The sequence below is a fragment of the Mobula birostris genome, chromosome 4 (genome assembly GCF_030028105.1).
Source record: "Mobula birostris isolate sMobBir1 chromosome 4, sMobBir1.hap1, whole genome shotgun sequence".
Taxonomy (NCBI): domain Eukaryota; kingdom Metazoa; phylum Chordata; class Chondrichthyes; order Myliobatiformes; family Myliobatidae; genus Mobula; species Mobula birostris.
In genome coordinates this window covers 56,037,667-56,050,518 of record NC_092373.1, presented here as the reverse complement: position 1 = coordinate 56,050,518, position 12,852 = coordinate 56,037,667, and the positions used below count along the sequence as shown (strand labels likewise).

Here is a 12,852-nt window from a genome sequence, read left to right as displayed (position 1 = left end):
GTGGCCAAATGTCAACTTTCTTGAGGAAATTTGCAGATGCTGGAAATTCAAGCAACACACACAATATGGTGGTGAAACCCTAGTCCTGATGAAGGGTTTCGGCCTGAAACATCGACTGTGCTTCTTCCTATGGATGCTGCCTGGCCTGCTGTGTCCTCCAGCATGTTGTGTGTGTTGCTTCAACTTTCACTTCCCTTTTACTGTTTATATAACAGAAAAAACTTTTAGTATCCTGTTTTATATTATTGGCTAGTTTGCCCTCATATTTCATTTTTTCCCTTCTTGCAGCCTCTTGTACAATGATTACTAAAATGATTAATCATCACATACTAGGTATGAGAAATAAATCATGGTTTATTATGTACATTCATTAAGTAATATATATTCTCATTAATATATATTCTATGTAACACATTTGCAATCAATGCATATTTACACACCAGCACACATCTTTAATATATTATTCAATTAGATTTACATCAACATGCCTTAATAAATTAAAAGTTCTTTTATTGGATTATTGTCTTGTTTTGCATGTCTTATTTTTGAAATTTAAAATATTGCCGCTTAAGATATGGTAATGAACTTCTGGACTTGATAAAACTCAGACATTTAACTTGCATTTGAAACGATTAAAGGCTAAATTGGAATTCACAGCTTACTTTCAGGCAATGTAGGATTCGTCAGTTTGTCACTACAAGCTTCCTCTGTCTTTCCATTAAAGTATTTATGGGTGTTCTGCAGAAAATCTGGCTTTGGCACATCAATAATTTTCTCCAAATCTTCCATATGCAGAGAACTAAATGTTCCTGCAAAGGAATGCAGAAGTAAGCATTTTACATAATTATTTTAAGACTTTTCTTTAAACACTATCATTTTGTTTAATGAGGCATTAAAACAAAGTATATTTGAGGAACAAACAGGAAGTTATCCATATACTGTATATTGAAATGTACTCAGATTTACAATTAGTGATGGCTTTGTTTCTATTTTGAAATTAACTTGCGGGTAAGCAGATTCAAACTAGAGATGCCATGGTAAAATAAATAAATAAACAAACAAACAAACGCTGATTTTATTAGCAGTTTTGGGCAAAGGCATTAGCTTAAGTAAGGGTAAATTCATTTTCCAAATCATATGATCCCCTTGGATGAGTGTTTTCGTGTTCCTTTAATGTATGATATCTCAACATTTCTTGTTCAGAGGTTTAAAACATAAAATTTGATCTAATTACTCACAAATAATATTTGTGACACGTATTAACTTAGATTCCTTTAACACTGCCAAATTTAATGTTGCAGTAGTGAATGAGCCACATTTGGCACATGTTCAAATACAAGATCACAATTTGAATTTGTGCAGATGACATCAAAAGAGTTTCTTTGCTCAAAATTATTTTGGTTGTGAATTAAGAGAGCTTCTTAAAAAAAATTGTTCAAATATATCCTTATAGATCAGCACAAATAGAATGCAAGGTATGAAAACAAAAGACTGTGTCAACAAGTTGCCTGTACCTATCGGGTTCTGTACTTTGACACAGGTACAGAGACGAGGTCGTGGTCTTCTTTGGATCCTGCTTTCTCTAAATTTTTTGCCTAGTACTGTAGTTTCCCATATGTTCACCCTGAAAAATACAATTGCAAAAATACTAAGAAGCAAATTAAGAATACAATAAGTAGTTTGTTTAATAAATCAACAAAATTCTATTCGTATAAGTATCTATACAGCATAACAGAAATAGTAGATGAAGGCTATACTGTCAAAGTATTTACCCTCCTAATTACTTGCTTGCTTGTGGCTGCATGCTGGCCTCCAGCGATTGTGTACAAGTTCACCTAGGTCACTTTGAGAAGCAGCATTACCAATCTCCCACCATTTAACTAAACTGGATGACCTCTACGTTAAATTCTCTCTGATAGGGTCCTTACCTTGAAGCCTTCTATATCCTCGTTTGTGCAATCCCACCTGTTTTAGCATCATGAGCATGGTCTGCAGAGCAGGAGATCCAGAGAGAGTTGGAGACAGTTCCTTGTGGACTTTACATGCCAGTTTAAAAAAAAACAAGCAGGGCAGGTTGGGGCTTGTCTGCAGAGCAGGAGATTGCTTCAGTTATTAGTAACTTTTTAGCAAGAGCCAATAAAAAGAAATTAGGTTTAAGCAGAGCAGCTATTGTGGGAGTGGGCCAAGATTAGAATGGGAGGCTTTGGCTCAACAGGCTTCAGTGAGAACAGGCTGAGATAATGGTGCTGAATCATTTGGAATCATTTATTTCATTGTAGAAATTAAGCATGAGAAGTTAAAGCCAAAGGTATAACAAGCGTAGGCAGGATGGTAGCTAAGGTAAGGGAATGTTCCTCCTGTAAACTGTGGGATTTCAAGGTACCTAATGGTCTCCCTTATGACTACATCTCTAGGATGTGCACCTAACTTCATCTCCTGACTGACAAGGTCAAGGAAATGGGGCTGGATGTACTCAGCACCATCCGGGAGGCTGAAAACCTTACAGATTAAACTTTGACTGAAGTGGTCACACCCAAGGTTCAGGCTTCAAATAGTAGGTGGATGACAGTCAGAAGTAATGGGAGCAAAAAGTCAGTTCAGGGTTCCCCTGTGGCCATTCCCCTCAGAAACAAAATACCCCATTGGAGACAGGTGGGTTGGGGGGAGCTGACCTCTCAGGGCACAGCAAAAGCAGCCAGGGCAGTGGCATTGTGGCTAGCTCTAATGCTCAGCAGGGGAGGGCTAAGTTAGTCAGAGCAATAGTCATAAGAGACTCATGCCATGCAGTCATAAACGAGTCGCCAGGATCGTGTGTTACTTCCTAGGTGCTACTCTCCAGGAGTCTCTGAGCAGCTGAAAATATTCTCAAGGGGGGAGGGTGAGCAGCCAGAGGTCGTGAAGAGGTCCTGCACAGTGAGCATAGGGAGTTAGGAATGAGGAAGAAGAACAGGACCTCCAAGGGGGTAACCTCTGGATTACTCCCAGTTCCACATGCTAGTCAGGACAGGAAGAGGATGATAGTTCAGGTGAATTAGTGGCTGAAGAACTGAGACAGAAGGCAGGGTTTCAGGTTCTTGGATCATTGGAACCATATCTCAGCGGGAATGACTTGTACAGAAGGGTCGGGTTGCACCTAAATTAGAGGGGAACCAATATGCTGTTTGGGAGGTTCACTGGTGCTACTCAGGAGTGTTGAAACTAGTTTGACAGGGGGATGAGAACTAGAGCAGCACATCAGAAAGTGGAGGAATGGAGATGAGTACAGATGTCAAGGCCAGTAAAAACATAACTGGAGCGAAATAATAGATACAATGAGACAGATAGTTTGAAGTGTATGCCTTTTAATGCTAGGAATATTATGGGTAAAGATGATGAACTTAGAGCAAGGGTACCAAGGGAGTTGGTTGAGAGGGGAACAGGAGTGGTGCTTAATGTCCAAGGGTTTTGATGTTTCAGGAAAGATAGAGTGGAAGATAAAAGAAGTGGTGAGTTGCACTACTAACCAGGGACAATATCACATATACACTCAGAGGGGACACTATGGAGGACTCGTCCACTGAGTCTATATGGGTAAAGCTCAAAAATAGGAAGGCTACAATCACACTGATGGGATTGTCCTACAGACTGCCCAATAGCCACCAGGTCATTGAGGAACAGGTATATAGGCAGATTAAAGAAAGATGTAAAATCAGTCGATTCTTGTCATGGGCGTCTTCAATTTTCCTAATGTAAACTGAAACCTGACTGCAAGGGCTTTAGATGGGGCAGAATTTGATAGGCGCAACCGGGAGAGTTTCTTAAATCAATTTGGAAATAGTCCAAAAAGAGGAGGGTTTGTACTGGACCTGGTGTCGGGTAATGGGCTTGGCCAGGTGACTGACCTTTCAGTGGGTGAACAGTTAAGGTAAAATGACCACAGCTCCTTAAGTTTCAAAATACAAACAGATAAGGGTAAGTATGGACTTTACAGGAGAATAATTAAACTGGAGCAGGGCAAGTTATGATAGCATTAGGCAGGAACTAGGGAAAGTTAATTGGGACAGCTGTTATTGTGCATATCGACATCCAGTATGCGGAAGGTGTTTAAAGATCAACTGCACAGGGTACAGAACAGATATATTCTGGTAAGAAGGAAGGACAAGAATAGCAAGCCAAGGGAATTTTGGATGTTGGGAGAGATGTTGAACTAGTCAAAGGAAAAAGGAAAAGTATGTAAAGCTTAGGAAGCTAGAATCAAACAGAGCCCTTGAGGATTTTAAAGAAGCCAGAAAAGAGCTCAAGAAAGGATCTAGGAAAGCCAGGAGTGGCCATGAAAATTCCTTGCCAAGTAGGATTAAAGAGAATCAATCCCAAGGCATTTTATACATACATCAAGAGCAAATGAATAACTAGGGGGTAAGGCCACTCAAGTCCTTAATGAATACTTTACATCAGTACTTACCAAGGGGAAGGACGTGGAAGGTAAGGAAATCAGTGCCAAGTGTATTGATATGCTGGGGCTGCTTGAAGTAAAAGAGGAGGTAAAGTCGGATCTCTTAAAAAATATTAAGCTAAGTAAGTCCCCAGGGCCAGATGGGATCTACTCCAGGTTATTCAGAGTGGCAAGTACCTCAGGTGAGGTTATGGAGGACTGGTGAGTAGCTAATATTGTTCTACTATTCAGGAAGTGAACCATGGATAATCTTGGAAACTATAGACCAGTGAGTCACACATCCGTGGTAGGGATATTACTAGAGAAAATTCTTGGGGTAGGATTCATGAGCATTTGGAAAACCACAGCCTAATGAGGGAGATCCAGCATGGCTCGGTGCAGGGCAAGTCATACCTTACTAACTGAATTGAGATTTTTCACAAGGTGATGAGGGTGATTGATGAAGGTAGAGCTTCAGGTGTTGTCTACATCAATTTTTGTAAAGGGCTTAACAAGGCGTTCCACAGGAATCTATAATGGGACCATTCCTGTTTGTGATGTGTATAAATGACCTGGATGAAAATGTACACAGGTAAGTTAGTAAGTGTGCAGATGATACGAAGATTGGTGGGATTGTGGATAGTGTAGAAGACTGGCAAAGAATACAGCAGGATATAGATCAGTTGCAGGTAGGGGTGGAGAAATGGCAGATGGGTTTAACCCAGCCATATGTGAGGCGTTGCACTTTGGTAGGTCAAATGTAAAGAGACAGTACAGTACATGGTTAATGGAAACATACTTAACAAAGTTGATGAGTAGAGGGATCGTAGGGTCCAAGATCATAGCTCCCTAAAGGTGGCTACTCAGGTTGATAGGATGGTTAAAAAGGCATTTGGCATGTTGAGGCATTGAGTTCAAAAGTTAAGAAGCTATGTTGGAGCTTCATAAAACTCTAATTCAGCCGCATCTGGAGTATTGCGCACAGTTCTGGTTGGCCCATTATCGGAAGGCTTCAAAGAGGGTGTAGAAGAGTTTCTTTTGGATGTTGCCTGGATTAGATGACATGTGCTATAATGAGAGGTTGGACAAATTTGGGCTATTTTCCCTGGAGTACGAGGCTGAAGGGAGATCTGATAGAGGTTTATAAGATTATGTCAGGCATAAGGCCAAGCATTTAAAAGGTGAGAGGGGGTGATTTCAAAGGAGATGTGAGGGATAAGTGGTGGGTGCCTGGAGTGTGCTCCCTGGATGGTATAGAGGCAGAAACATTAGGGACTTTTAAGAGATCTTTAGATAGGCACATGAATGTGAAGAAAAATGGAAACATATGGACATTGTGCAGGCAGAAGAGATTAATTTAGTTAGCCATTTAATTGGTTTGGCACAACATTGTGGGCTGAACAGTCTGGTCTTGTGCTATACTGTTCTATGAGCAAACTTGCAAATATCACTTTTTGCTCTCTCAGCCAAACCATTGATATAGATCATAAGACCATAGGATATAGGAGCAGAAATATGCCATTCAGCCCATCAGGTCTGGTTCGTGTTTTCATCTCGACTGATCCAGTTTCCTCTCAAGCCCAGTCTCTTACCTTCTCCCCATATCCCTTCATGTTCTGATCAATCAAGAAACTATCAACTTGGCCTTAAATATACATAAAGACTTGGTCACCTTGCCATCTGTGGCAACGAATTTCATAGATTTACCACTCCCTGGCTAAAGAAATACCCTCTCATATCTGTTCTAAATGGACATCCTTCTATTCTGAGACTGTGTCCTCTGGTCTTAGACTCCCCCACATGGTTGTGGAAAGCTGAGACCCATGGACCAATGCCTTCAGTACCCACATAGGCCTGTTAACCTATGAACTATCCATCTCTCCCCACTCTTTGCTTTCTGCCAATAACTAATTCTCAATCCTTGTCCATATATTAACACCAATTCCACGTGCACTAACCTTGCCAATCAACTTCCTATGCAGGACATTATTGAAAATCTTCCAGAAATACAATTACTGGCTCCTTCTCTCCTTTTTAACTATTCTGCTGGTCAAATCTTCAAAGAATATTATTTTTACTTCATTACTCAACATTGATTTTTTTCTTTTTGTCTTGGAGTTTTGATTAAATCTTCTATTATAGATTCCAGTATATTTTTCCCACCACTGATAGCAAGCTAAGACAGCCTTAGTTCCCCACTTTTTCTCTCCTTTCCTGCCTTCTTCAAAATGGAATTAGTTCTGTTTTTGTTTTGCAGGGCACTGGGGCCAAGGCAGATGGACGGAGTTAGAACACCAATCACCCCACTGACTGGTGAAACAAACAGAAGGAGCTGAACAACCCACTCCCATTCTGTTCCTATGCCGTTATACACCCCATCATGAAAGTTGATTATTCATGTAACTGATAGTATATAACCTTGTCTGGAATCAGTACATTTCGATTCTAAGCAATTTAATTTCCAGCTCTAGTTGATGTCTAAATATCAAATATACAGATTTAAAAACAAAAACTTCAGAACTATTTAAGATGTGAAAACATAACAGAGAGACAGATAATGCTGAATGTTCTATATTAGCTAAGATAACAGTGTGCAAACCAAAGTAACACTAATAAACATAGAAGCAAGCAAACATAAACTAGCAAACAGCTGATAAATTACTTTTTCTGCATCAATTCTCTCTCCAGCTAGTAACTCACCTGATGTTCGGATCAATTTTCTCTTCAATAATAGGGACAATGTGTTTGGGAATTGGCAGATATTCTTTATTTTTCACAGATTTCTGACTTGGAGTCTTCCCTTCTGTGGGGGTTATCTTTATTATGGAAGGAGGTGAACTCTTACCAATTCGCCAATGTTCATCCTAAATTCAAAGCTTCAAATTAGATACGTTTCATAAATGCTGTTTAAGTAACTTTAAGTGATTTAGGATTTAACCAATTTATGTTCAGATATGATATAATTCATCTAAATTTCCTTGGTACTTCAGTAACCACTAGAATTTCGCCCATCATGGTAGAAGTATTTTAAGTACAATTTAATAATATGAATTAATATCTATTATGGAAGCAGTTTTTAAGAAATAAAAACTTAACAACAATGAAAAAAGATTAGCTTTATTTGTCATGTCCATCAAAATATCAAAACATACAGTGAAATGTATCGTTTTTGTCAATGACCAACACAGTCTGAGGATGCGCTTCTGGCACCAAAATGGCATGCCCACCATTCATTAACCTAACTTGTACTTTTTTTTGGAATGTGGGAGGAAACCATAGCACCCAAAAGAAACCCATGCGGTTACGAGGAGGACATACAAACTACCTACAGACAGTGGTAGAAGTGAACCCAAGTCACCACTACACAACTGACTGCAGTTCTCAATAGCCAAAAGCACAGGAGAGGTCAGTTTCTCTGAATGCTGCTGTGCTTTACAAGTGCTGTCCAATGTTATGCACTGACCACTCCCTTTTCCAGATTAATATATCAGCCAGGTATATGCCCTTTGCAATAGTGCACTCACAGTAAATTATCCTCAGTTCTGCTACTATCCTCCTCACTATTACATTGCCATTTCTGCACTGAGCACGAACTATGAAATCCAACTCCCTAACCCCATCTTATGGTAATGTATATATGGCTGGTAAAGGGATGGCCTGATTATCAACGTCTGAATCTCTCAAATGGTATTTCTTCCCAAACTCTTCAACCAAGAACTCGTAAGTTACCACTGCCCTCTTGATGCACTTGCCTTTATTTTACAAGCACAGTGGCTATTACCTAATCAAAAGAATAAAAGATAGATAGATACTTTATTGATCCCAAAGGAAATTACATTGTCACAGTAGCATTACAAGTGCACAGATATACAAGTATTAGAAGAGCATTAAGGAAGAATTAAAAATGTTACCTCAAACAGTTTAACAGGAGGGGGTCATCACTTGCCCGGCTATATGTTGACTCATTTTCGAGCCTACTGGCCAAGGGTAAGAATGACCTCATATAGCACTCCTTGGAGCGGCACAATTGTCTTAGTCTATTACTATTAGTGCTCCTATTACTAAAGCGATGTACTTAAAATTGAATCCTTTGTAACCTGAGTTTTGCTAATGTTTAAAACAAAGCAAATGCTACATAGTACAAGTAAGCTAGTACGATTCTTAAACTACATTTTAATGTTTTAATTCACAATGTTAATTAACTAAAGCAATATATATAGGAAGTGGTTTCTGCAAAAATAATGGTAACATGCCAGTGTTTAGAACTTAGATGGGAATTTAACTCCAGTCAACAAAGAAATTTAAACTTTGCTTCCCTACTGAGGTGATTTGGCAGTGATGCAAGTCAGGAGAAAGCACATATAAATCAGTGGATGGAGGGTACTGCTGCCAAAACTCAGGAAAGTTCATAACAATTGGGAAAAGCAAACTGCTGAACTGTTTCACTTTGAATGTTTTAAAATAAAGGGAAAAAGAAACGGAGAAAACTTGCACCATGTTAAAACTAAACAATGCAAGACCACCAGTCTGGACATGACTGTGACCATGAATACCTGCAGTATTCTGTGTTTATTTAACTACTGCAATTAAGGTCACAATAAAATTTATTTTTAATCTACAATTAATCTGAGAATTTTATAAGGAGACGAAAACCAAAATCTGTACCTGGCCAAAAACACCAATCATTGATCCAGAAATGTCACTTAAAACAATAGTGCAGTCAGCTGAAGCAGAGAGAATTAGTAAACGACTGTCCTGAACACAAGTTTCAAGATGATTTATACAATCTGAATGAGGTTTTGTTGCTGCTACCATTGGTGGAAGTTGAGTAATGATAACATCACTGTAATTCAAGCAGAAGTCCTAATTGGAAACAAACAGAAGCATGACATGCAGCTTAATGCTGTCAACAGGTTAAGGAACAAAAAACGATGTTCTTTTCATTGTGAGAACAATGTTATTCAAATAAAACCTTGGTAATCTGTTTACAAACTGGAAGAAAAACAACATTTTATCAACTACTTCTGACAGAAAGGAACATCATAAGCAAATAGCAGGTTATGATCTGAAAATGAAGTTATGCATTAAATAATAGGTTTCTTTTACCCTTATAAGGTAGTTCAGAGAGAAAACAGACTTCAAGTTAGTATCAATATTGATTGTTAGTTGTGAAGTATTTTTCATAAAGAGAAAAAGATCTTAGAAAATTATTGGTAATAATTGATCTTCCATCAATAATGGATGGAAAATTATTAGGTTTATTTTCAATTTTTAATCATTTGCTTCCTGTCAGTGACGGAGAATTTTTCCTTTCAGATCCACTACAATAAATACAGTTAATCTAGACATAAGTGAAAGCAGGAGTTTCAAAGTTAACTTATTATCAAAGTGCATGTGTGTCACCATATACGTTACCCTGAGATTCATTTTCTCATGGGCATTTACAGTAAACACAAAGAAATACAGCAGAATCAATGAAAATCTACACACAACGAAGATAAACAAATAACCCACACAAAATGCCGGAGGAACATAGTAGGTCAGGCAGCATCTGTGGAAAAGGTAGACTCAGAAGAAGAGTCTCAGCCCAAAACATCGACTCTTTACTCTTTTCCATAGATGCTGCCTGACCAGCAGAGTTCCTCAGGCATTGTGTGTCTGTTGCTTTGGATTTCCAGTATCTGCTGACTGTCTCATGCTTATGAACAAACAACCAATGTGTAAAAGACAACAATCTGTGAAAGTACAACAAAGAAAAAAAGCAGAACAATGATAAATAAATAAACAATAAATATCAAGAATGTGAGTGTGCAACAAAGGTAATATTATTGATAGAGTGAGACTAGATGGTCTAGTGTAGCAGGTGACTGCTCTACCTCTTCCCCATTCTCTGCTATCCAGACAAACTTGCTTTCCTTTCTCACTGCTCTGTTGCGGAGACCCAGACCTGAAAGATTAGCTGCTTTTCTTTCCACGCGTTGCTTGACATGCATTTTGTAACATTCACTATTTTTATTTTGAATTTTCAACAGGTGCAGTGTTTTATCCCTGATTTTTAATGAAGAGGCCATAGATGGGTATTCTCTGCAGAAACACCAACTGCAAGTCGTCATCATCCAACTGAATTTGTATTAATTTGGAAACTGATAATTGCGGAATACTTGTTTATATTGCACATAAGCTCAAACAAGTGATAATTCTTTACCTGTATATTCCAAATCTTAAGACAGCCATTTACATCCCCTGTAATAATGTAGTTATTTTTCTTATCAATTGTCATAATGATGGACAATGCATCAGCGTGTGCCTCAAACTCAGCTACAAGTAGGCATTTAAAGGTGTTCCAAAGGCGAACAATTCCAGAAACACCACAGGACACTAGGTTTGCTCCATCTAAAATGTAAAATACATTGGGAAAATATCACTTCAAGAAAATTTTAAAACACTCTATATCATGCTATGTGCTTTATACATTTTCAGTGGAAGCTGTTATTAGAAATTAAAACTTGTATGATACACTTTGAAGTTACATTTTGGAAAACTCTGGACAACTAAAATAATAACATTAATGGAGTCATCTTCAAAATTTGTGTTGAAATACGGAGATTATAATTTTGAATTTAATGTTTCCGTATTTTTATGCAGATAAAATACTACAATGATATAGAGAAACAGATTGTGTAATAATCAGTATCTTATTTAAAAGTTTAAAGCTTAATATATTGACTATGCCCATAAAAGTATTGCAGTTCACTAAATCTAAATTTTGCAGTTTGGTAATATTATTCTCACTGACAGTATTTATTACATAGTATACCATTTACTCTGGTAAATACGTCTAAGCTGCATCATGAATTCAATGGATCCTGAAGACGTTAAAGCAAATTCTCATCTAATAACTTTGTCACCTAGACATAACTATCAGCTATCATGAGATACAGATGGCAAAACATCAAAGTAGTCCATAAATCAGTCAAAATCATCTGAAAATACTTTTCAGTCTTTTCATTGCTAAAATGGGATGGATCCAATTAATTAACATGCACATTTTCACATCTTATCCTACTGTGAATTAACGTGGTGCAGGATTGTACCCATCCTGTTTTTTTTTTATTTTTGGAGTGGGGGAAAATTAGAATTGCAAACATGCATTATTTTAAAAATTATCCTACAAATCATAATACAAACCCCTGAATAGAGTCTAGAAATTAAAGATCTCCACATAATATTTAGTGTCTATGTTATTTCACATACATAAATTGTCGTAATATTATTTTCACTTAAATGTGCTGGTACTATAAATTTAATAATTTAAAATTTAATGAACTAAAATATTTACAAACGTGTATGACTTGAAACAGGATTGATCAAAAGAAATAACCAAAGTACAAGCATCGCATTAGTTAGCACACAAAATTGTGTTCTTTCTTACCCATATTTGAACCATTTCTTCTGCTCTCTAAAAAGAACATTCTTGTAATGACATAGCGATATTCATTATCTTCACTGCCGGGACTATGCAAAGGATGTCCATTTGAAATCATGGAAAAGTTACCTAGTGTTTGACTTTCTTGCTCTTGAATGCCTGTGATGGATAAACCAGAAATGCATTTATTAACATCACAAACAAGCAAAAGCTAAGTATGCGGTAGAAGTTAAAGCTTGAGAAAAGTTTTCAAGTTAAATTGAACAAATATTTTTTCTTTAATGTAAAAACATAGAATTTGAATGTTGTGAAGGTCTGCTTGTTTTATCTGTTCACTAATCATCAACTGTCAGGCTTTTTTTGTTTTAGAATGTGAATAATTCTACTGTGAGGTTTAATCAATGTGGAAAATATCAGCCAGACAACTGTTACGTTGTGAGATTTTCTACACCAGGTGAAGGTAAAAATTAAATAATTATGGCTCCAAGTATGAATGGTGTACTCAAAATATTAGCTGACCCATATCATAACAAAGATAGCAAAATTCTGAGGTAATTTAGACTGATGGATTTACACTGCACCCCCACTCACTTAGTGGGAAAGCCAGTGCTGAGACCATAAGATTCTTTTAAAGATTTAAATCTGTGAAAAAATAGGAATATCTTTCCAAGTGACATCTACCATTAAAAAACAACTTACCACAAAAGGTGAATTTAATTTACCTGGTTTGTGTTGTAATGCTTGATTGAAACATGGATGAAATCTACATGATGCATTTTCAGAAATATTATTCCATATTACAATCTCCCCATCATAACTACCTGCAGAGATTATATTTGATTATTATTCCTCATTAATTAAGTTCTGTTTCCATTCATGAAATATAAAAACGACATTACTGTTGTCCTGAATCTAGACAGAAGGAAAATCTTGAAGGAATAACAATCTAGAACAGGAAAGGAATGTGATTTCACCACACCTCTAACTTTGACAAAGCTGTGAATGCAAGATGGTT

The 12,852-nt window shown here is 37.3% G+C and overlaps 1 protein-coding gene across 3 annotated transcripts in view; it reads right to left on the bottom strand.

Annotated features, from left to right (window-relative positions):
* Nucleotides 1–12,852, bottom strand: part of LOC140195915 (cilia- and flagella-associated protein 337-like) — a 50,918-nt gene that overhangs the window by 8,271 nt on the left and 29,795 nt on the right. For all 3 annotated transcript variants that reach the window (XM_072254584.1, XM_072254585.1, XM_072254586.1), the window contains 7 exons: nt 12,560–12,658; nt 11,844–11,996; nt 10,617–10,804; nt 9,077–9,274; nt 7,112–7,275; nt 1,515–1,624; nt 663–809 (listed from right to left, as the gene is read on the bottom strand). In XM_072254584.1, coding sequence (XP_072110685.1) covers nt 663–809; nt 1,515–1,624; nt 7,112–7,275; nt 9,077–9,274; nt 10,617–10,804; nt 11,844–11,996; nt 12,560–12,658 — 1,059 coding nt within the window. The remainder of the gene's footprint in view (nt 1–662; nt 810–1,514; nt 1,625–7,111; nt 7,276–9,076; nt 9,275–10,616; nt 10,805–11,843; nt 11,997–12,559; nt 12,659–12,852) is intronic.